The following is a 24,573-nucleotide window of genomic DNA, read 5'->3' as shown; positions in this document are numbered from 1 at the left end:
GTGGAGCAGCTGGGATTTCAACCTGCACTCATGGAATGCAGGCCTTGCAGGTGACTGTTTAACCCACTGCACCACAACATCAGCCCCATCACATGTGTTTGTAAATGTTTACTGCCTTGGCCTGTGTTTTTCTTCAGGATGGAGGCTTTTCCAGATGTGCCTTGTGGGCTGTGTGTGTGATCTAGGCCATCTGTCAAGCACATTTGCTTCTAGTTGTCATGGGTCTTAATCTCACTCATTCTGTTTCATTACTGTAGGCATTTGTAATATTTTTGTGAAACATCTGCCAATCATTTCTCTTTATTTTTATTCCTGGAAAGATTTTTTTATTTAGTGTTTTGGCTTTTTATTTTGATTTGATTGTGATTGAGGACTAGAACCTACTTTCTGGGTCTAAATAGTCGACCGCCACATCAGGCACATGGGCTGAGAGTCATCTGACTGCCTTGCCTCATTCTCTTTCCTGCAGGTTAAGTTTTCCTGAGGACCAGTGTTTGCGTCTACACTTTCACATCAGTCCAGTTTTGTTCCTCAATCCAATTTCTTTTCTTTCCTAAGGTATATTTATTTGAAAGTCAGAGGTACAGAGAGAGAGATAGAAAGAGAGAGATCTTCCGTACACTGGTTCCCTCCCCAGATGGCCATCACAGCCAGCACCGGGCCAGGCCAGAGCCAGGAGCCAGGAGCTTCTTCCAGGTCTCCCACAGAGGTGCGGGGCCACAGGCACTTGGGCCAACTTCTGGTGTTTCCCAGGCCATCAGCAGGGAGCAGGATTGGAAGTGGAGCAGCAACCCCCTGTGGGATGCCAGCACTGCGGACAGAGGCTTTGCCCGCTATACCACAGTGCCAGCCCTCTAAATCCCATTTCTGCTTTCAGAGCCTTTTTATCAGAGTTGCTGTGGCACTGACTTAAGAACTTCCTTGCTGCCCGTCCTGCACTGATGGCAGTGACTGCCTTCCACCACCAGGAGAGGGACACACATTGGGGTTGTTATTAGGTTGGGAGTCTTAAAAAATATTTCCTTATTGGATAGGCAGAGAGACAGAGACAGAGAGAGCAAGCTCCCATCTGTTCTTCACTCCTGAAATATCCTGACGCTGGGAGCCAGGGACCCAATTCCAGTCTCCCATGTGTGGGTCCCATTTCTGGGGTCATCACTGCAGCCTGCCGGGGTCTGTGTTAGCAGGAGGCTGGAACCAGGAGCCAGAGTGAGGGATCCAACACACACTCTCTGAGGTGGGCCACAGGTTTCCTGAACAGTGTCTTATCTTCCAAGCCAAACCCCTGCCCCTAAGGTTTTTTTTTTTTATTTTAAAGTTGGAATAGTGTTGGCCTTTCTGTTACAGTACTGAAAACACAGGCGCAATTAAAATGACAAGCCCGGGTGCAAGCTTGGCTCAGCGGTTACAACATCACTTGGATGCCTGCATCCCAGATCATGGTGCTGGGTTCAAGTCCCTGGGATCTCCCATGGGAGACGCCAGCTTCCTGCTGATTGAACCCTGGGAGACAGCAGGTGATGGCTCAAGTACTTGGGCCTGTGCCACTCACCTGGAGACCCACGGAGTTTCTGATTCCAGCCTGACCCAGCGCTGGCTACTGGGGCATCTGGGGAGTGAACCAGTGGATGGGAGATGAAGCTCTCCACCTCACTCCCTGCTCCTCTGGCCTCCCCCTCCTTCCCTCCTTCCTCCTCCTCCCCCTCCAGCTTCCATATAAAATGAATACAACTAAGTAAATAAGCAAACCTCAAGACACTTTAAAAGAAAAAAGGAGCCCCTTGGAAAGTGGTAAAAATAGAAGTGAGCTAACAAGATGGACCCAGATTGGCTGAAGCAGCTGTGAAGATTATTGAACTACTGTTAACTTTCTCTGGTGTTACAGAGCAGTTTCTCAGCCATGGCATTAATATTTTGTCCACATCATTCTCTCTGTCTTGTGGGGTTATGTGTGCATTTTATGGTATGGGGCTGTGTGCATTTACTTTTAATTTTTTATTTAATTATTGTCTAATTTATTTGGAAAGCAGAGTTAGAGGGACGAGAGAGAGAGAGATCCTCATCAGCTGGTTTACTCCCCAAATGGCCACAATAGCCAGGGCTGTGCCAGGCCAAAGCCAAGAGGCTGGAGCTTCTTCTAGGTCTCCTACATGAGTGCAGGGGTCCAAGCAAGCACTTGGGTCATCTCCCGCTGCTTTCCCAGGTGCATTAAAAGGAGCTGGATCGGAAGTGGATCAGCTGGGTCTTGCAGCATGCCCAAGCGGGATGCCGGCATCACTGTGCCACCATGCCTGCCCCTGTCTGCCTTGCTCTGGACCCTCCCCTCCCTCTGGGCACCCTGTACACGGTGACCAGCCAGGCTGCCCTCTGCACCGTGCGCCTCCTGACTTGTTCTCACTGGTGCACATGCATCTGTCCCTGGAGGCTGCCTGTGGGTTACCTCACCCCTTCGCTGGGTGCGTCAGTGCTGCCCTTGATGCATCCCTTCTCAGGGGGGTGCGGGAGCCGATGCCCACCTCATACTGCGCCTTCAGAGTAGACGGGGGTGAGCACCATGGTGGTCTGCAGGTGTCACTGGGAGCACTGGGAGAAGGCCTATTCTCACATCCGGCCCTGAGCTGTGTGCTGCTAGGGCTCCTCCCCACCCATCTCCAGCTCACCCTCTCCCCTGGTGCAAGGGTCTGAATGTGTGCATCCCTCAGAATCAGGGTCTGGAATCCTAGTCTCCAAGCAGATGGTGGTAAGAGCCGGTAAGAGACCGCAAGCTGCCTAGCCCCTCTGCCAAGCGGGGATAGTGACAGGAAGGCTGCTGTGACCAGGGCAGGGCCTCGGCCCAGCTCCACCCTGCAGGGCCCTCTGCACACCTGCCGAGAACACCTGGGGGAGGCCGGCCCAGAGGGCAGCAGGTGCCAGCTGACAGACCATGTGTGGGAGTGGCTTTTGAGCCGGGTGCTGTGGAGAGGCTGGAAGGGTCTGGGCTGTGTCCTAGAAAAAGCTGTGTTGCTGTGAATGCCCAGGCAAGGGCTCGGGGCCAGGGGAGCGCCGTCCTCGGGGGCCAACCTCTGGTCCTGTGCGGTGAGAACAGGTTGTTGGTGGACACGTGCGCGGGCAAGGCCTGGTCACACAGGGGAGGGGTTGAGTGGGGGTGCCCCGATCCGTGCCCTGTGGAAGGCAGACCTTGTGGGTGATGAACGTGAGACAAGGGGAACGATTTGTGATGGAGTTGGTACTCAGAAGGGAAGCAGAGCCTGAAGATCCAGAACATTCTCAGGCTGTCTGGGTTAAGGAGAATGAGAGTGGCAGCTCAGGAGACAGCTGGAAAGGTGTGGCCCTGTGAGCGTGCATTAGAAAGGCAGAGAGAGGCTGACTCCATCAGCTGGCTTACTCCACACATGGCCCCAAGTCCCCGCGCTGTGCCTCCGGGGCGGGACAGCGTCAGTGCAAGAGTCCCTGACTGGTGTCGCTGTCCTGGACCCAGCCTGGGACACTCAGGGACATCCCAGCTGGGACACTGAGGGGCATGGGGGCAGGGCCGCCCAAAGCCACAGAGCCTTGGAGGCCCAGATGCAGGCCCAGAGAGGGCTGCTGTCCCGCCTGCAGGTTGGGACTTGTCTGGACCTGTCCCTCTTGTCCCGCATCTCTCCCTTTTGGAATGTGCCTGATCCCACTCCCGGCAGGAGCAGTCGTCTCCACAGTCACACCTGCAGCACACCTGACCCAGGTGCCACCTGCACCAGACGGGGCTGTTGGGATGCAAGGACCGTGCTAGCCTGCAAGGAGGACGTGGGCCGGGGCTGCCTGGGCTGGAGCGGCAGGGTGGGGACGTCTGTGCCCAGGTTTCATGAATGAAACCCTGACCCCCGTGTGAGGTCCCAGAAGGCGGGACCTGAACCTTCCGCCCCAGGAGGTCCCTGAGCTGAGAAGCCGGCCCTCACCAGACGATGCAGACCAGGGTCAGTACTGATCCTTTCAAAGGCTTTATTTTTGCACAGTTATATTTACTTATTCATTCTTTTGAAAGAGAGAGTTTTGGGGCTGTCCTTGAGGTAAAACAGGTAAAGCCACTGCCTGCAACACGTTCCAGCTGCTCCACTTCTGATGCAGCTCGCTGCTAATGGCCTGGGAAAGCAGTGGAAGATGATGTGGGTGCTTGGGCCCCTGCACCCACATGGGAGACCCTGAAGAAGCTCCTGGCTTCTGCCTGGCACAATCTGAGCCTCTTGGACAATTGGGGAGTGACCAGCAGATGGAAGAGCTCCCTGACTCTCCCCCTTTGTAACTCTGCCTTTCAAATAAAAAATAAAGCTTTTAAAAAAGGAAGAAAGAAAGAAAGGCAGTGGTTGACAGGAAGAGACGAGGATGTTCCATCAGCTGGTTCACTCCCCAAAGGACTGCACCAACCAGGGCTGGACCAGGCTGAAACCAGGAGCCTGGAACTCCACCCAGGTCTGCCACGTGGATGCCAGGGGCCCAAGCACCTGGGCCCTACTCCGCTGCTTTCAGTGGCTATGTTATAGGGAGCTGGATGGGAAGTAGAGCAGCCAGCACTGGAGCCAGTGCTCATAAGGATGCCAGCGCCACGGCCGTGCCTAAACCTTTTGTGCCACAGTGCCGGCCCCTCTTGCTGACTCTAGACCCGTCCTCGTGGTGCTGGCCCTTTCTGCCTTCAAGCTCACTCATTCAGTGACACTGAGTGGCTCCCGGGGCTACCCTCAGCTCACAGCCTGGCCCCTGGCGCACCCCCAGTGCCAGACACACGATTTTCCCTTTCCCCTGCAAAGACCTCCCAGCCCTCCAGCTGTTCGAGGTGGAAGAAAGAAGGAAACGGGATGAGCTGCAGGTGCTGGAGTCCCAGGCCTTCCAGCAAATGGCGCTTCCTCCAAGCACCCACCCAGGTACAGCAGGGCTTGGAGCATGGAGTTGCACCCATGCATGGTGCACGCACACACACACGTGTGTGGCATGACCATACAACCACATGGCTGCTGGGCTGTGACCGGGTGGGATGGGAGAATGATGGGCTGTGATGTGCAAGTGGGCTGTGACTGGGCTGCAATGGGGGCTGTGATGGGGCAAGTGGGCTGTGACTGGGCTGCAATGGGAGGCTGGGCTTTGCTCAGAGTCAGGCACCTTCCTGGACCCCCTGGGACCTCCCACTGGGGAAGGAAGGTGGTGTATACGGTGTGCCCATGGTTACCACCCTACACAGAGAAGTGCAGGCCCTGAGCTTGGAGGGGCCTCCGTGGCCAGAGGGGAGGGAGGAGAGAAGGGCTCAGCATCTGGGCCGTGACGGCTGCTTCGTGGCTCTACCTGTGGTCCCTGCAGGGCCAGCCAGGACCAAGATCACCCAGGAGCACTGCAGGAACAGATGTCTCTGGGCTTTGAGCCAGGCCTTCTGGGTAGGGTTCTCAGGGGCTGGCGGCACCCCTGACCAGCTTGGTTTCCTGTAGCTGGAGGCGGCCCACAGATCCTGGAGAACGGCCTGGAGGAGGAGGAAGAGGAGGTGACCATCGAGATCATGTTGTCCAGCTCTGGGGACGAGGACTCCCAGCACAGCCCCCATGGGCCTCAGCCCTGCCAGGGCAGTGAGGAGATGGCAGGCGAGGTGCCCGCCTCCAGGAAAGCCTACGTGTGTCCCACGTGTGGGAAGGCCTTCCGCTGGAGGGTCAACTTTGTACGGCACCTGCGTAGCCGCCGGGACCGGAAGAAGCCACGCGTGTGCCCTGTGTGTGGGAAGCTGTTCAGTGAAGACGAGGACCTGGACGGCCACCTGGAGGCCCACGAGGCCCAGAAGCCCTACAGGTGTGGCTCCTGTGAGAGGAGCTTCCGCCTCAACTCCCACCTGCTCTCCCACCGGCGGATCCACCGGCAGCCCAGCAGACTGGAGCCGGAGAAGCAGAGCGAGGAGGGACTGGGCTTCCAGCGCCGGGAGCCACTGGCCTGGCACCGTGGCCACACACACCAAAAGGATGCCATGTGGCCCTTCCAGTGCCGCTACTGCGTCAAAAGCTTTGGGCAGAACTCGGACCTCCTCCACCACGAGCGCGTGCACATGAAGAGGCGCTCCAAGCAGGCCCTAAACTCCTACTGAGGGCTACCGCCCAGCCCCACGCTCCTGCTGCCCCCTGTGCCCGGGCCGTGTCCAGCCCCACCTGCTGCCACAGTAGCCCCACCAGTGCTTGTTCCATCTCAGAGGCCCCTGCACACGGTCGCCCCAGCTGGCAGAGGGCTGGTCTCCATCCTGGGACCACTGGGTCACCAACCAGTCCTCAGCACTAACATTCCCATCTTGCCCTGAGCACGGACCCCAGAGTCCAGGCTGGCTGCTGTCCCTGCCCAACAGGTTGGGTGGGGAGTGGATCCGGTGCACAGCACATCCTGTCTCCAAGGCAGCTGAAAGGCTGATGGTGGGGGTGGGGTGGGGAGTCCTATGGTGGGAGCTCCAGGGTGCTCAGGGCTGGGAACCCGCCATGGTCCCTTTGGATGTGTGCGGGGGAGTGGGGCTCCCCAGGAAGGCAAAGCTCTCCTTTTTAACTGTTGTGCACCTGCTCCAGAATGACCCTTTCTCTGCCCAGATGCCCTTGGTAAACATTTGAGTTGGAAGCTGAGCTGTGGTTGTTTGAAAGGACTTAAAGCCCTCCTTGCCCTCCATGTCCAGGAGCTGAGCCCCCAGTGAGGGCATTGACCTGGGGGTGCCTGGCCCCCAGCTGAGGCTTGTCTGAAATCCTGCTCTGCCTGCTTCAGCATCATAACTCAGTGGACTCTGCACCTTGGGTGGGTTGGTCCAGCAGAAATGTCGGTTACAATTCCCAAGGCTGCAGGTCTGGGGGCAACCTGTCAGCCAGGCTGGACCCTCCTGGGAGGGCTGTAGGGGAGATTCTGCCCCAGCTTCCAGGGTCTTCCTGGCAGGTGTGGCTGTTCCTGGCTGTGGTGCTCTGTGAGTCTGTCTCCTGGTTTCCCTTCTCAGAGAGACGTAAGTCACTGTTCCCATATGAACTTGTCTACACCGCAGTCACAGGGCACAGGTGCAGTGCACACATCCGCCCACACCTGCACTGCTGCCCTCCCTCCTGAGTCTGCTGGGGCGGGATACAGACTGCAGGACCTGCCTCCTGGGCTGCTGTCCCCTGCAGGGGGCTGTGGGCCAGGCATGGCCAGCCATGGGCAGTGAGGCTGAGCACCAGGAGCTGGTGCTGCTGCTCCGGGAGGCAGCTGTGTCTGCTCCGCTCCAGTGAGAAGGCCTGGGGGCTGTGCAGCTGAGCCGGGGTGCCTGGATCAGGTGGGTGTTCCTGTGTTGGGCCCACCGCTGGGCAGGCTGGGTGGAGGTGCCCAGTGCTCCATGTCACCCCGTCACTTCACACCAAGAGGCCTCTGCCCCACACCCAATCAGTTACAAGGTTTTGTAGCCACAGGGACTGCTGAGTAGATGGACCCACTGGCCTAGGAATAGGAAGCATGGTCCAACCCTGTGGTCAGACCTCAGAGAACTGGCGAGGCCCTTGGTTTCTAGTCAGCCGGGATGGGGACATCCCCATGCAGAAAATGGGCCCTCTGTGACGTCCTCTCTGTGACATCCCAGCCAGACCCGTGTGTGCCCAGCACGTCCTTGGCCTCAGGAAGGTCATTTCCCCTGGGGCTGCGGACACTTGGCTGGGAGAGGAGCCCTCTGCTCTCCAGTGAGTGTCTTGCCTGCAAGTCGGGCTTTGTGATGGACTGGAGCCCAGAGGAGGCAGTCCCACCCCCCAGGTACTGTCAGGGCGCCCAGCTGTGATTCGGAGCCAGGTACCTGGTGGCAGGAAGACTGTGGCCTGTGTCTAGAGAGCCTGCAGGGCTGGGGCACAGCCAGGGGCTTCTCTGAGAGAAGCTGCAGCCCCACAGCCCACCAGGCCCGAGGGTGCTGGAGCAGAAGTATCTGCCTTCCCTTGGCCACTGGCATTTCTGGCCTCAGCTGAGGTGGGTAAAATATACAAGGTATTTGTGAGGCAGCTGAAGAAGTGCCTGTAGACAGATTATTTAGGGGCGGGGGAGGTCGTTGTGGCGTAACAAGTAAAGTCACAGATGGCAATACCAGCATCCACGTGGGAAACCTGGGTGCAGTTCCATCCTCCTGGCTTTGGCCGGGCCCAGCCCTGGCTGCTGCGGCTATTTGGGGAGTAAACCAATGGATGGAAGATCTCTTTCCCTCTCTCTGTAACTTTTAAGCAAATAAAATAAACCTGAAAATAAAAAGCAGCAATGTGTTTATTTTTTAAAGATTGATTTATTTACTTGAAAGTCAGAGTTACAGAGATAGAGAGAGAGAGGTCTTACATCCGCTGGTTCACTCCCTAGTTGTCCTCAATGGCTGGAGCTGCACCGATCCAAAGCCAGGAGCTTCCTCCAGGTCTCTACATGGGTGCAGGGCCCCAGGACTTGGGCCATCTTCTACTGCTTTCTCAGGCCATAGCAGAGACCTGGACCGGAAGTGGAGCAGCCGGGAATCGAAACCAGGACGCATATGGGATGCCGGCACTGCAGGTGTGGCAGCTTTCCTCACTGAAATGAAGTGCCGGCCCCAGCAACAATGTTTTAAAATAAATTAAAAATAACTATTTGTTTGAAAGGCAAGGTGAGTGGGAGATCTATCTGCTGATGGCCCCATATGCTTGCAGCAACTAGGGCTGGGCCAGGCAGGAGCCAGGAGCCCAGAATACATCCAGATCTCCGGTGTGGGCGGCAGGGACCCAAGCACTTGAGCGAGCATCCGTTACCTCTCAGGTTGCACTAGCAGGGAGCCAGATGGGAAGCAGCGTAGCACACCAATATGGCATGCAGCTGTCCCAAGCAACGGCCTACCCCACAGCACCCCATCACGCACCCCTAAATGTCTCTATAAAAGAGGTTCTTCAGTGACCAACACCTGCAACAATGCTCAAGTTCTTTAGGAATCAGGTACACTCAGATGGAGCCTGAAAGCACAGAGCAGTCAGGTAATCACAATGGGAATGACAGCACCATTTGGCAGGGACGCGGCCATGCAAGGGAGCTCGTGCTGTGGGTGTGCAATGCTGCAAGCGTTCCAGGAACCCGGCAGTGTCCCCCAGGGTGCAGAGATGCAGCTTCTATGCTGTAGCTCCTCCACTATGTACATACCTGACAGATCTGTGCCGTGTCACCAAAACCTGTGCCAGAGTTTAAATACCAGCACTCAGAGCCCCAACCGGAAAACACTGCCATGTGCCTGATGGTGACTACTCACGCAATGATTCAACGCTGACAAAGTTGAGACACAGCAAAGTGCAAGAAGACAAGTTCAAGTCAGCCTTTGGAATCAGAAAGGCCAGGTAGAGTCCCTGCCCTCCGACATCATTTACAGCAAGCGTCAGGTGTCGGTTGGCCCCACTGTGTGTCAGCGCTGGTGCCTGAGGCCCTGGGACTCCCCTCAGGTGTGCCTAGCTTCTGCAAAGCTGGTGGCACCCAGGTGTGTCAGGAACGTTTCCTAAGACAGCTCTGCCTGAGGGGACTTGAAGACAAATGTGCCGTCCACAGGCACAGGTGCTGACCCTGCAGCACTGCTGTCGCCTCGCAGGTTGAAGATGCAAGTTCCAGTGAAAATGTGGGGACATAGAAAAGTTAATAGAGAGAAGATGGAGAATGAGAAAACAAAGCAAGTGTCAGGAAGGGGCACCTGCTGCCATGAAGCCCAGCCCTTAGTGTGTCCATTATTTCCAGAAACAGACGGCTTGGTCCTATGAAAAGCAAGCAACACATTCATTTGGATACTAGCCATTAATGTGTCCCGTAGTGATACAGATATCAAAACAAACTTTTATGATAAAGCATTTTGACATTGTGGTAGTATTTTTACATTCTATCTAAAATACTTTTTATTTTTTTCTTTATTTTTTAAAGATTTGTTTGTTTGTTTGAAAGCTAGAGTTAGAAGCAGAGAGAGAGAGAGAGAGGTCTTCCATTTGTTGGTTCATTCCACAAATGGCCACAATGGCTGGAGCTGGGAAGATCAGATGCCAGGAGCCAGAGTTTCTTCCAGGTCTCCCACATGGGTGCAGGGGCCCAAGGACTGGGGCCATTGTCCACTGCCTTCCCAGGCCAAGCAGAGACTGGGTCAGAAGGAGAGCAGTCGGGACTCGAACACACCCGTGATGCCAGCACTGCAGGTGACAGCTTTACCCACTATGCCACAGCACCAGCCCCTCTTATTTATTTGGAAGGCAAACTGAGAGAGAGAGAGAGAGAGAGAGAGAGAGAGAGAGAGAGACCATCCATCTGCTGGTTCACCTCCCATATACTCACCACAGCCAGGCCAGGCCAGGCTCAACCCAACATCCTAAACCCAGGGCAGAAAGTGCAAGAGGAGTGAGGCAGTGTTTTTACACCAGGCACCAAATGATCTGCCAGCGCCTCTTAGGAGAAATAACTCAGGGAACCTCAACCAGCGAGGCACAGCTCCAGGAGCTGCAACTAGGAGGGGCCCATGTCCGCGGCACATTTGCACAGGTGGAACACCGCTCACAACCTCAGATATGGGGAAGCAATGATGAGGAAGCATGAAACTCATGGTGCAACATATTTATATTAACTTTAATAAAACTCTAATAGGGAGTTACTAACAGTGACTATAGTTAAATAGGAAAAGGAGAAAACATAAGTGGGGCAATTAAACTGATACAACGCAGGCCTCAGCTTCACAGCAGGGAGGCCACTATCCCAGGCACCAGGCTCACAATGAGCTCAGATCTGCTCCTGAGGTCCCAGCACTCGGTCACCAGGGCATCATGATGGTGTTCATGGCCTTGAGGCTGCTGCAGGCCTCTTCGCTGAGGGCTCCAGCTGGCAGGAGAGGGCGTAGCTAACGGAGAGAGCACAGCCATGAGTCCACCAAGAGCCTCAGCTCAGGCCTCCCTCCCAGGGCCTGTCCAGGAGCTGCAGTCCTGGGGCCAGCAGTGCCCATGGGACAGGGCCTGCTGCCCACCAGGGGGCCTGGGCGATGCTCCCTGCAGCTGCACAGCAGGGAGAGCCCTCCCACCCCCACCCTAGGCTTCACCTAATTCCTGCCCATCACTCACCTCTCGTTCTCCGTGAGAAACTCCACAGACCGGAACCACACGACAAACTCCTCATCACGCTTAAAATAATACTTGCTCGCTGCCACCTGCAGTAGTTGGATTTCTTGCAGGACTGTAATTTCCTGGGGACGGAGGGACACACAGGACACTGTCAGGGCCTGGGCTGGGAACGCTGTGGGGACCTGGTAGGGGAGGGCCCGCGGTGTTCTGGGTGTTTACTCTTAAGAGACAACCTCCACTCTACCCCATGCAGGCCCCACCCTGGCCTCCGTTGGGGTTTCAAACGGCCCCTCCCAGGGGCTTCTCCTTGATTCCAGTCCTCTACCTGCACCCACCCTAGGGATGGGTCTCCCCCTCATGTGTACCCAGCCCTCCTAATAGAGCAAAGCTGCAGGGGTGATGCATGGGGGTCCCGACTGGGACCACCTGTGACCCCCATTCCCCTCCTGCCCTGAGTGAGGCCACAGCTGCTCACCTTATTCAGTTTCTGGAAGCTGATGTCAGCCTGCTGGAAGGCAGACAGAGTCCATCAGAACCGCCCCCAGCTGGGCCCAGCCCTGACCCTCCCCTCTCATGAGGTCCTCGAGCCAGGCTCTCCCATCCCCGAGCCTCAGGGACCCGGCCCTCCCCACCTGCCCCAGGATCACTCACATGCACAGAGTCCCCCATCGCAGTGTGCAGCATCACCAGGTCTGTCAGGTAGGTGCCAAGAAAGGGGACGACTCCCTGTGCCACAGGGGGTGGTGATGAGCACCTGCTCTCAGCTGCCCCCCAAGCCCTGGCACCAGAGACCCCTCCACCCCAGCTCCTGGACCCTGGCTCATGTCTCCCCTGGGAGCCATCCAGGACGTTGGCAGCCTCCCCCATTCTCCATCCTCCCAGCTACTCCCAGGACAGCAGGCACCCCTAGGACTCCTGCTGGGATGTCCAAGGGCACACAGGCCATGTGGCCCCCAGTGCCACCTCAGCCCCAAGTGCACTGAGAGCCCAGCTGCCCCAGGCCCTGGCTCTGGTCTCTCTGGTGGAGCCCACTGAGGCAGTGTGGGGACTGCAGGGAGGGCTGGAGGTGGAGGCCCTGCTCCTGTGGCTCGGGCCCTGGTGTGACGGAGGAGTCCCCTCGCCCGGGCACACACACCTTCTGTTGTTTCCGCAGCCTCATCTGTGCTCTCTGCGGATTCTTCTCCCGGGAAGCAAGCTTGAAGGCCCCCTTCTGCCAGGATCAAGGTCAGGGTCATAGGGCCTGCCCACACCTGGGCCCTCTGCTGGGGCCCTGCATGTCTGACCCCCTCCCCCAAGTGCACTCTGTGCTCCCACCCTCACTGGGGGCACCTTGAGTAAGGGGCCTCCCTGGGTCTGCTCCTTGGCTGGCGAGGGTGCTGGGCACCCCCCCATAGCTGTCCTGACTCAGCATCCTATGCCTGCCCTCCTCCTCCTCACTGTCCCCTGGGAGGAAGGCCAGGCCCTGCACCACGCATCACCCTTCCTGGTGCCTCACCGACCCCCGTGAGCCCTGCACAACAGGCTCATCAGCCCCATCCTCTACTTGAGAAATCAGAGGCCATGGGCAGTGACCAGCCCAGGGCCACACAGGAGAGCCTGCCCTGCCCCCAGCTGACCGGCATCCCACTGCTTCACCCCAAGTCCAGCTGCACCCCTGGCCAGGAGTCCATCAGGGCTCTCTGTGTCCTGATCCCTGGCCAGGCACAGCCATAGAGGGAGAGGGCCAGGTGGTCTCAGGAGGCCTGGCTGACAGGTGCTGGCCACCCAGCCCCACTGGGTGCTCCCCACACCCCCAGCAGGGTTGACGATGAACCACAGCTTCTGCTGCACATCTCCCCTTCCACTCAGCGAGTGGCCCCCAGGAATCATCTCTAGTGACAGGCAGGGCCTGCACAGGATCTGGGTGGCCACACTTTGCTGCCTCGATCAGGTGGATGGCGTTAAGATGTGGTCAGGACAGAGCCAGCAGGCATGTGTGAGGAGGCCCCAGGAACTTCTCCTCATCCACCTGGAGATGATGTCATTGCCCTGCGCAGGGTGAGAATCCCAGCACCTCAGGTGATGGGCAGTGGGTCAGGGCAGGACAGGCATCACAGCCACAGGTGTCTGTCTCTCATGTGCCCACTGCACCTGATGCTCGGCAGCCGTCTACCATGGGCCCTGGGACACCCATGTTGTTCGGTTCCCCCCTCCCCAGTGCAGGCAGGCAGCCTTCCCCATGCAGGTCCTGGGCAGGCAGATCCCAGGCAAGGCCTGGCTCCCTGAGGAACCGAGGTCACCTGGTGGAAGGAGGGAAGCCCTTCCTGCCACTCTGCCACACAGCCCAGGTGGGGTCAGGGGCACAGAGCCTGTCCTGCCAGCCAATACCACCCCTGCACAAGGCCCTCACCCCACAAATCACCCTACCCCCCAAACACTTGCCCCACATCCCAGCCCCCCTACCTTGGTGAGCCGATCCCTGCTCAAGCCATTGTCCTTCTCACACAGGTGCTCAAATTTTTTGCAGCATTTCCTGTGGAGATGGGAAACCAGGAGGAGCTACTCAGTGTGATGGGAGGGTGGTGAGTGCAGCTCCCTTTACTGGAGAGCAAGGAGGATGCACACGGCCCAGGTGAGTTTCCCACTGAGTTCCCTAAGCCCTGGTGCCCAGGGGACAGGCAGGGAGCTCAAGTGGTTCTCCTGGGCCCCTCCCCTCCACTGAGCAACACTGTTCTGCCTCAAGTTCACCTGCACAGGGAGCTCTGGTGCTGCCCAGGAGCAGGTGCAGGTGGGCAAGTTAAGAACCTGCGTTTGGGCCGGTGCTGTGGTGCAGAGGGTTAGGCTAATGGCTGTGATGCCAGCATCCCATGTGATCACAGGGGTGCCCAGATGGAGAAGGCCACTGGCTTGGGCCTGGCCCAGCCACTGTGGCCACTGGGGGAGTGAGCCAGCACTAGAAGGTTTCTCTGTCAATCCCTTTTTCTCCATAACTCTGACTTTTACACAATACATAAATCTTAAAAAGGAACCAGCGCCTGACACTAAGTAAATGTCTGTGAGACAGATATCCTGGCCTTGGACCGAGGGAGGCAGTTGCCCTCCCCAACTGGTCCATGTCTGGTCCCCAAGTCCCTGGCCACTGGCCCTTCTCAGCTTCATGGGGGTTAGTGCTGGTCCTGGGGTCCCAGGCAACCCTGGAGCTCCTGGACAAGACAGGCACCCACCTGGAGACTTCTCCCCACGTCTCTTTCAGACGGTAAAGAGAGGTGGACCGCAGAGCAGACAGGATGGCGTGGACCGAGGAAAAGTTCCTGAGGGTCTGGCACTCCTGGAGAGCAGAGCGGATGAGGGAGAAGTCACCTGATCCCCCTGGGCTGACGTCCCCCTCCTGCATCAGATGCCCACGGAGCCACAGGAAGGCACGAGGGCACTGTGGCCACCCTCACAGTGAGAGGATTGGGTTCAACCCACACGGAGGTTCAGGTGGGAGGTGAGCATGCACCCCTGGGGGAAGTGAGTCAGGTCAGGCCCCTCCCTGCCAGGAAGGGCCCAGGGTCTGTGCAGGGTCTTCAGCCACAGGGTGTACTCCTGAGGGCTGATAAAGCAAAGTGGCCATTCCCAGAGTGCAGTGAGCGAGGGCCCTGGCCACCCGCAGCTGACCTTGGCCACCTTGATCCAGTGCTCCACCACACGGGCTCTGTCCGTGGCCTTCATTTTGGGGTCCTTCAAACATGTGGTTACTACACAATTTGTCACGCAGTTGAACTGCTGGACGGTGGCACGGACAGTGGAGGCCAGGTGTTCCTTGCCTCTCTTGTTGCGCTCGGTCCAGACGGAGCCCAGGCAGTGGAAGGGCACGACCTTCTGGAACAGCTCCTGGGGAGGAGAGTGTCCCATGGGCACAGCCACCCCCACTCAGAGTGCAGGGGTGCTGTGCATGGGGCTCACAGCGGTGGGAGCAGCAGCCCCCTGAGGGTGCCCAGAGCCCCACGGCCCAGAGCCCATTCTTGGAGAGAAGACACAGAGGTGTTTTCTCCCAGGCATCCTGGCCAACTCCCCATCCCTCAGCCCATCGCCATAAGCCCCGTGCTCCTTGTCCCCATCCCAGCGCACCTCCCTGTGGCAGCTACAACAAGGGGCTCTGTTTGCGTATCTGCTCTGGGACCCCGTCCAACTCTGAAGCCTAATACTGCTGAGACAGGTAAGGCATTCTGGGCAGACCGGCAGGGATGGGGGGCCAGGCTGCACCTCAGTGAGTGCCCTCCACCACCACCGGGCCACACCGTGCCCAGCTTTCTGTCTGTCACTCTGTGTACCTGGCATGAGTGTGTCCCACATCTGCTGTCCACAGGGGACAGGTGGGTTAGGACATGAGAAACGAGCCTGGGTCACACTGGGGCTGAGACATGAAGCCTGGGCTGACTCTGGCCAGGGCTTGTGTGGGACGGCAGGTGCCACAGGGACGCCGTGGTCCTGGCCCTGCGCAGCAGAGCCGGCTGCTCACCGCATCCAGAAGCGTGAGCTGTTCTGCCATCGTCCTGGGGGAGAAGGCGGTGATGTCAGCCATCTCCTCCCCAGGCAGCCTCTCTGCAGTCCCAGCCCAGCCAGAGGAGGCCTGTGGAGCTGGCCCTGGTGCTGATTGTGCGCTTGGGGGCAGGCCCCGTGGGGAAGCTGGCCCTTGTTCTGGAGCAGGTCCTGGCTGAGCCAGTGGTGCTGCAGCTGGCTCCAGAGTCAGTGTGCGGAAGGGTGCTGGCCCTGCACGCAGAGCAGGAGCTGGAAGAAGAGAAAGGGTCACCAATGTGAATCACCTTCCAGTGACCTCTGCAAACCCCGAAAGGTCGCACTGCCTGGAAGGGGATTCCAGCCCCAAACACCACCCCTGAGAGACCTGCAGACTGTGCTGCCCCTCACCGTCTGCTTTGGCCTCAGGGTGCTGGGTGTGTCCGGGCAGGGCATACAGAAAGTACACCTGGGTCCCCAGATCTCCTCCAGGAAGGCTGACATGCTTGCAGCCCACCTTCATCTTCAGCAGTGGAAGGCTGGTGCGGCCATGGAGCTCTGCCTCGTACAGGTCTCTGCAGCGTCCCAGGAAGGAAGCCATGTTGCTGGGGACGCAAGCGAGGGCAGCAGGGTCAGAGGCTGGCCTTGGCCGTCACACTGCACTGCCTGGGGCCCCTCTGTGACTCTGGGGCCCTGGGCATGCCTCAGCCTATCCAGAGCATGACCCCACCCCCCAAGCCCTCCTGGGCTGCCCTGGCCATGGGAGACCTGGTCAACAGGGCTGGTGCACACCCCGTGGTGACAGCCTCCCAGTGACCTTTCCTGAGGGGAGGGCCCCCGGCGCTCAGCACAGAGGCTCCAGGCAGACTTAGGAGCAGGTTTCTCAGGATCTCTGCAGGTCTGGACCTCCTGGGGTGCGGGCAGGGAGCGTGGGTGGAGCTGGGAAGCACCTGTGCTGGGCATGGACCCCTGGCTGCTCTGTGCCCCAGCCTCCCCTCTCCTTTGCAGGTCTGGGACCCCATTCCCAGCTCTGTTCTCCTTTCCTTTGTGGGGAGTCCCTGGGCCTCGGTACTCTCAGAGGAGTCACAGGAAGTGGGAGATCCACACCCTGTCTGTCCCTCCCCAGCCACAGACCACATTTCGCTCCCAGTTTGCAGGGACAGAAGGCCTCTGACTGGACCCACAGTCCGTGATGTCCTAGTGGGGCCTGGGCTCTGACATCCTGGCAAGACCATGGGGGGATGCATCCTCTCCCCTCTGATCCTGTGCACAGGACCTGGGCAGGCGTTCAGCTGGGAGAGTCTGGGTCCTCCCAGGTTAAGAGGCCCCAGGAATGCTGTCTGCTTTGTTCACTGAGCTGTGACACGTGTCTGCAAAGTGACTGCCCAGTGTTTACCATTCACGTGCTGTGGGATGAACCACACACGGACCCTTGCTAGAGAGCTGAGGGGCCTGGGCCCCACACCCAGTGCCCGGGCCCTGCTCTGTCTGTATCAGGGACTAGGGCTGGGGGCCTCCTTTACAGATGGGAAGGCAGGGCTGCTCTCTGTGGGGTTTTCCAAACCTTGAGGGCCGTGGGCTATTGAGTCCCGAGGGTGCAGAGACCAGAAGAAGAGGGATGAGCGCAACACCAGCAGCCCTGGCCACAGAGCAGGCACCAGGCCCCTGCCGTGTCTGCAGTCACATGGTCCCTGTCAACCCCTGAGGCTCATGCCCACACCACTCGACTTTTCAGAAGAGCACACAGGCACAGAGGGCCACGACTAGGGGGCGCAGAGGCCCCATGTGCCTGGAGGGCACAGACGCTCACCTATGGAATATCTGGTCCAGGAAATACGGAACAGTGCTGAAGTCACCATATGAGCACAGCAGAGTGGACAGGTAAGCAATGGTTCTTCCTGGGGAGGCCAGGACCAGGGACTCCTCCAGCTTTGCCCCGGTGCATGGCTGCAGGCTCCGCAGGGGGCAGACCTCAGCCAGGTGCAGTGTGGACACACCTCCAAACTAGGGGGGACCAGCAGGGACAGGAGTCAGGGACCCCCAACCACTGGAGTCTGGGCTGGGAGAAGACCCCCTCATAGAGGGCATCCAGCTGCACCAGGTGACCCCTCACATCCCTGGGGGGTGGGGAATGAAAGGCCCAGAGTGACTTTGTTGGCCACATAGAGAGCAGTGTGGGAGAGTAGGGAGAGCAGAGTATCCCCACAGGGAGGCCAGCAGCTGGGAACAGCAGTGCAGAGATGGCAGCTGGCGGTGTCCGGGCCACAGCCCTTCTGCACGGTGATCTGACCGTGGCTGCTCCAGGGGGACACCTCAGCCCCTCTCCCCAGCAAGTGCGGTCTGGGCCTCTGTCTCAGCAGGGCATTAGCTCCTGTGAGAGCGACGGTGACGCTCTGACTCTGCGTCCCTGAGTGTGGTTGCAAGTGCACATGCGCTCCTGAGGAGGTGATGGACGTTAGGCCAGGCCATGGTGTGGGCCCCAGCTCTGCCGTGCTGATAAGGAGAGGGGACAAGGACACAGAGAAGCACGGGAGAACACAAGAACATGGGAACGGAGATGGACATGTACATGCAGGAGACACAGGGACATCCAGCCCCCAGCACTGTGTGCAAACTGCTGTGTGAGAGCCGCCCTCGTGTGGGCCCTGGGCTGTGACTGCCCAGCAGACCAGGCTTCCAGGGGCGCTCTCTGAGGCCGTGACCTGCAGCAGGGCAGCCAGGGACGAGCACTGGAATCCCAGCTGAGCCGCAGGACAAATGTCCTTTCTCATGGAACTGGATGGAGTCGGGTGGGGGCTCCAGGGCTGAGACCGAGAGACACACTGCCGACATGTGCATGGAGTAGTCTCTCTCTCTTGAGTGTAAGCCTCACCCCTGTGTGTGGGGTTTGGGTTCTCCATCGTGGGTTGTGGGGAGGTCTGGAAGCACAGCGGAGCTGACCCCTGCCCAGGATTCCCAGGCTGGGTGGGAAAACAGTGCTGTCCCACATGAGGATGCTCTTGACTTCATATCCAGGGAACTAGTAGTAACCTGTCCCCTGAAAATCCCACCAGGACCCGACATGGGGTTGCCATAACCCAGCTGTCAGTGGGCAGCATAGGGGCGAGATCTCTTAGGAACGAGACTGGGGTCAGTCACTCAGGAGTGAAACACCAGAACGGGGCCCAGAGGTGCCTATATCCAGGCTCTGGTCCTCAGCCCAGCCTGCTCATCTGAGTCCCTGCCTGTGTATCTCCCTAGGCCCCTCCCTCAGCCCAGCCCAGCACTGTCCAGGCACTGTTGGCCTGACGCACCTGTCCGTTGCCTGAGAAGATGAGTTCCTCATGGGAATCATTGCTGATCTCCAGCGTGGAGCCCTGCAAACAGAGTGCCCGGAGCCAGGCCAGAAGGCGTCAGTGTCCCACAGGAGACACTCTGTGAGTATTTCCACTCCCCAGGTCACATACATAGGGACATCTGTGTATACCCCCAGCCAGGTGGACTCCAGGGGACACAGGAGAACTCAGGTGTAACCCCTGAGTACACAAAAGGGCCCCCAACACCCACTTTCCCATCCGCCATCCCTGGAATGGGTACGGACGACACCACAGCTGTCCTCCAATGCCTGAATCCTGGTGCTGTGCAGGAAGGGCCCCTCATCTTGTCCCCTTCGTGGGGACAGGAGAACAGCCCACGCGGGGTCACCAGAGACTCCGGCCCTGGATGGGACTTCCCGTGGCTGCTAAACCCTGTTACCTGTGGCTGCCTCCTCCCCCGTGGCCACAGGCGTCCATAGTGAGAGCTCAGCCAGCGTGTTACACGCTGGAAGAGACCTTCATTCTGGGCTTTGGCTCTGCGAGAGCCTCGCCTTGAAGGGCAGCAGCAAGGGAACATAGTTCTCCCTGCAACGTTTCCTATCAAGTGAGCTGGCAATGGCTACCACTAGAATGTGGGTGCCTGGTTACCAGAGTTCCATGGTCTGTTGTGGCCCGTCACCAAGGAAGTGAGGTCACTTCCTCCAGGTCCAGTACATGGACCCTTCCAGCAGGAAGAGCTCCCAAGGCCCTCTGGGCTGCTGACTGTTCCTCTCCTGCCCCGATGCCATCCCCTTGACTGTGCACAATTCTGCAAACACAGCCCCATCCCTCAGTGCCTGGGAGACCTGGATGGGGTCAGGATCCCAGGTTGAAGGGCACTCAGTTGGAGTCTAAACCTCCTTTTCCTATCATTTCCCAAAGACAGTAGCCTGCTTCTTAGGAAGGCCCCTAAAATCCAAGCTAAGGTCAGTGAAGAAAGCCAAGGGCAGTGTCTCAGACGAGCCCTAAGTTCTTAGGCCATCTTCTGCTGCTTTCCCAGGTGCATTAGCAGGGAGCTGAATCAGACGTGGCACAGCTGAGCCACACACCGGCCCCCCATGGGATGCTGGCACAGCAGGTGGTGGCTTCACCTGCTAAAGCACAGCACCAGCTCCTGTGTGAGCTTTTATTTAGAATGCTGAGATTGAATGGTGGAATTCGCGGCAAGGTCATAGCATCAGCTGGAGTTTGAGTGAGCCATGGAAGCCCCAGCCTGGGCCAGGGTCTTCTCCACTCCACAAGGGTGGCCCTCCATCCTGAGTCGGGTCTGGTCCTGGTTGTTCCCATGCTCAGATGCTGCCCCCCAGTCAAAATCTCTGAGCTGGAACCAGTGTTTGCACTCTGCCCTGCTGTAAGGACAGAGCTGCCTTCCCACGTCTCAGACACCCCCAAGCCTTCAAACACGAGTGTCAGCTTCAGCAGGTTCCTGAGCACCACATGGTTTCTCTCCCAGCCCCATGCTGCAAAGTCTAGCCTGCTTGCCACAGAGCCCCGCTGCTCTCCAGACCCTGACCCCACCAACGGCAGTGTGTCAGAGCCATCAGAAACCTGTAGCCATCAGGGGTCTTTCCACAATTCTTTCCACCAATCTTTTTTTTTTAAATATTTATGTATTTATTTGAAGGCAGAGTTACAGAGAGGCAGAGGTAGAGACAGAGAGGTCTTCTATCCGCTGGTTCACTCCAAATGGCCGCAACAGCTGGAGCTGCTCCAATCTGACCAGGAGCCAAGAGCTTCTTCCGGGTCTTCCACATGGGTGCAGGGGCCCAAGGACTTGGGCCATCTTCTATTGCCTTCCCAGGCCATAGCATAGAGCTGGAGGGGAAGTAGAGCAGCCGGGACTTGAACCAGTGTCCAAATGGGATCCTGGCACTGCAGGCATCAGCTTTACCTGCTTAACTACAGTGCCGGCCCCTTTCCTCATATTTTTTGGGTGAATCTTTGGCAGTTCTTGTTTTGAGGCTCTGTTGAACTACACTGGGTATCATGTGTGTTCTCACTAGAAGTTCTGTGGGCTCATGTTTGGGACCCTAGGCTGCTATTATAGACATATAGGTGACAGATAGATGATGTAGATGATGGACTGATGGATGATAAGATATCTAGATGACAGATGATTAGATAGATAGATTAGATAGATGATTAGATAGATGATAATATAGGCACATTCTAGATAGATAAATGGGTAGATAGATGATAGATGATAGAGACAGGCAGATGTAGGTGGAGGTTGATTGATAGATGATAGAAGGGCCGGCGCTGTGGCGTAGTGGGTAGAGCAGCTGCCTGCAGTGCCAGCATCTCATATGGGCGCCAGTTAGAGGTCCAGCTGCTCTACTTCCAGTCCAGCTCTCTACTATGGCCTCGGAAAGCAGTGGAAGATGGTCCAATTCCTTGGGCCCCTGCACCCACCTGGGAGACCTGGAAGAAGCCCCTGGCTGCTGGCTTCGGATTGGTGCAACTCCGGCGGTTGTGGCCAATTGGAGAGAACCAGAGGATGAAAGACTCTCTCTCTCTCTCTCTCTCTCTCTCTCTCCCTCTCTCTCTCTCTGCCTCTCCTTCTCTCTCTGTAACTCTGACTTTCAAATAAATAAATCTTTTAAAAAAGATAGATGACAGAGATAGGTAGATATAAATAGATGACTGAGAGAGACAGGCAGATGCAAGGAGAGACTGATAGATGACAGATGGAGATAGGCAGACACAGACATAGATAGATGATAGAAATAGGCAGATGCAGGGAGAGATTGATTGATAGATGATAGAGATAGGTAGACAGAGAGATGATAGAGAGATGATAGAGCTAGGTGATAAATGATAATATAGCTAGATTGTGCACAGAGAGATGGATAGATGATAGAGATAGGTGGGTAGATAGATGATTGATAGATAGGCTATGCAGGTAGAAATTGATTGATGGATGGACAGATGACAGATGGAGATAGGTGGATACAGGTGTAGACAGGTGGCTGTAGATTGATTCTTGATGTCTGATTCCTGCTTTTGGGTGAGGACTGATTCTGAGCCTTTACCTCTGACTGGGGAAGAATAGGGACTTTGATTTCTCATGGAAGACTTTCATTTACCACCCACAAGCTCAGCTCAGCAGCCAGCATCCACGCGACTCCATGGGGCACAGGAGGAGTGTGTCTGTCACCCTCTCAAGATGTCATCTGCGCCGCGCAGCCTAGGATTTTGCAACTTTCTGCCTCCTCTTGGCCAGGGCCACACCTCTCCTGCTCAGCGGCCTCACAGGAGCGTCCTGGGCCTGCTCTTAGTGGGAGCTTCCTCCTCTTTCCCCTCCATGGGGCAGTGGTAGGGGCGGGGGGGAGGGGGGCTTGAGCTCCTTCACAGTGCTATAGCCAGAACTACTTTTGTCCACTGTTTCTAGTGCATTCCAAGGTAGCCGTACACCTGACATGAAGATTCTCTGAATTACTAATATTGGTTACAGAACTACCCAACCCATTTATTTCATTCATGCACTTGAAGTCCTCCTCTACCCAGAGTGGGGGCCCCAAGCCACTCAGCTGCCCCTCCTCACCCTGCAGGACCGGGGTCCCCTGCCCAGTCCCAACTTCGGTCCCACCCTCTGCGGCACCCCTGCTCACGGGACAGGCCCCTGAGCACAGGGATTCACAGAGCACTGAGGAGCCAGGAGGGGCGCACTCCTGCAAACTGCCATGAGCAGGTCTCACACAACCTCAGGAGGAGCACTTGGGGTCCCAGGGAGTGACCTGCGTACCTCTGAATACAGCCAACGCCACTGTTGACGCTGAAGGCATGGAAACACAGTGCACATGGTGACAGGGGCCGTGCAAAAGGGAGGTGGAAGGAGGGCGAGAAAAGGGGGACAGTGACCCAACCCTCGGTCAGCCCCATGGGCTGCTCGGGTTTGTAGGACAGAGGGGCTATGGGAGAAAGCCTGGTCCAGCTCTCTTCACAGGCTCTTGGAGAGAACAAAGGCATAAAGCACCTGCTCAGGGCGGGGGTGAGCTGGGCCCTGGGCCGGAGCAGGGGCTGGAGAGAGCAGGAGACACAGGCAAAGGCCGTGCTGGCTCAGGGGGAGGCCGGTGCACTGACACACACACTCCTGCAGAGGGTGCCGAGGAGCCAGTGGCCTGTGCAGCTGCTGCTTGGGGGGTTTGCTTGGCTTGGCAACCTCACCCCACCCACAGACGGCAGGTGTCGGCTTCTTTCACTTCCTTCTCTCTTCCCTCCCTTTTCTTTTGCTTTTTTCTTTTCTTTTTGTTCTTCCTTTTCTTTCTTCTTCAACTGAAGTGAAAATCTGTAACATAAAAGCACACCGTTGGTGTAAGGGTACTTCAAAAGATAAGTGTAAAATATGACAAAATAAATTTATTGTTGGTGCAAAAATTTTGTAATAACGCATATGATGGGTCTTCAGAAAGTTCACAAAAGGGGCTAGCGTGGGGTGCAGGGGGTTAAACTGCTGCTTGAGACACAAGCATCCCACACTGGGACACTGGTTCAAGTCCTGGCTGCTCCAGTTTGGATCCAGCTCTCTGCTAATGGCCTGGGAGAGCAGCAGATGATGACTCAAGTGCTTGGGCTCCTGCCGCCCATGTGGGAGACCAGGATGGAGTTCCAGGCTCCTGGTTCCAGCCATGGCTGTTGCTGCCCTTTAGGGAGTGAACCAGCAGATGGAAGATTCTCTCTCGCCTCTCTCTCTCTCTCATCTTTTATTGAAAGGTTCATGAAAATGTGTATTATGAAAAACCATGCGTAACTTTTTGAAGCACGTTCACAATTCCAAAGTGTTTTTATTTTCCTAAAGTAAAATCCCCAGCCTGTTAAAATCAGGTAGACATTAGCCTATGTGTGTACGAGGGGCCACAGAAAAATGGTGATTTCTGGAAGGAAACAGAAATTTTTGTGTGGTCGAATGAGGGAGAAACGTGACAGCAAGCAAAGCCTTGCTTTTGTGCCCAGACCTCGCAAGGAGGGTCCCAGCCCCAGCTTGGGTGGGCGGGGGGGGCAGCTTACAGGGCTCTGCCCCACCTTGCTCGGGGGGCTCTTGGGCGACCGTGGAGCTGGGGAGGAATTTCAGGAACTCTCAGCCAGAGAGCCCTCCATGGGGAGCACAAATGGAGGGTCCCCCACATCCACGAGAACACCAGCGTGAATGCAGACCGGGCCGGCTTGTGCCGTGCGCCCTTGGCATCACACTGGGCATCGTGCCTCCTGCTGCTGCATCTCAGCCTGCAGACCCTCAGAGCAGCTGAGCAGGCGCAGGTCACAGGCCCTTCTCCCCCACCCCATCTCCTCAGCCCCGTCCGGTCATCTCCTGGCCAGAATCACACGGTGTGGTCCTGTCCTGGGGGTCAGTCTGCAAACACAGGGAGGCGGCCGTGGGCCATGTCCAGGCAGCAGGCCCCGCTCTTCCCTCACCCCCTCCCCGAGTGCATGGGGCTCTTGGTCTCTTGGACAAGCGTCGCCCTCTGCTCCTGTCTGAGGAGCCATGGTGAAGCCCCCATCCTCCTTCCCATCTCACAAGGACGGCGAGGCCTGGGGGATGATGGTTGGGCACAGGCGCCCCCTGCACAGGCTCACAGGGACACCACCTGGGGAGGGCCGGGGGCTGGGCCCGGAGCCCTCAGCACTGACTGCTGACGCGGGCCCTGGCCTCATGCTGGCCAGCAGCCCTTCCCTGTGTGCTGTGTGTCTGTTCC

General features: G+C 57.4%; 2 protein-coding genes across 2 annotated transcripts; one reads left to right on the top strand and one right to left on the bottom strand.

The window, feature by feature from the left end:
- Positions 1 to 3,187: 3,187 nt before the first annotated feature.
- On the top strand, positions 3,188 to 6,542 carry LOC103346166 (zinc finger protein 496-like). Its single transcript, XM_017339479.4, has 3 exons — positions 3,188 to 3,323; positions 4,782 to 4,895; positions 5,451 to 6,542. The coding sequence occupies exons 1-3, from the start codon at positions 3,188 to 3,190 to the stop codon at positions 6,089 to 6,091; spliced, it is 891 nt and encodes a 296-aa protein (XP_017194968.4). The 3' UTR covers positions 6,092 to 6,542.
- A 4,088-nt stretch (positions 6,543 to 10,630) lies between these two features.
- On the bottom strand, positions 10,631 to 19,106 carry LOC127482776 (ral-GDS-related protein). Its single transcript, XM_089335605.1, has 13 exons — positions 19,092 to 19,106; positions 18,839 to 18,901; positions 17,356 to 17,549; positions 15,957 to 16,150; positions 15,550 to 15,818; positions 14,706 to 14,921; positions 14,270 to 14,373; positions 13,509 to 13,578; positions 12,202 to 12,276; positions 11,718 to 11,792; positions 11,542 to 11,574; positions 11,067 to 11,188; positions 10,631 to 10,849 (listed from the first exon to the last, which is right to left on the bottom strand). Exons 1-13 carry the CDS (start codon positions 19,104 to 19,106, stop codon positions 10,786 to 10,788), a joined length of 1,494 nt encoding a protein of 497 aa, XP_089191731.1. The 3' UTR covers positions 10,631 to 10,785.
- Between the last annotated feature and the right edge of the window lie 5,467 nt (positions 19,107 to 24,573).

Source organism: Oryctolagus cuniculus, chromosome 6 (assembly GCF_051225735.1).
Source record: "Oryctolagus cuniculus isolate XC-2025 breed Fujian yellow rabbit chromosome 6, ASM5122573v1, whole genome shotgun sequence".
In the NCBI taxonomy this organism is placed as follows: domain Eukaryota; kingdom Metazoa; phylum Chordata; class Mammalia; order Lagomorpha; family Leporidae; genus Oryctolagus; species Oryctolagus cuniculus.
The sequence above is the reverse complement of the archived record's forward strand: the minus strand, read 5'-3'. Positions and strand labels throughout refer to the sequence as shown.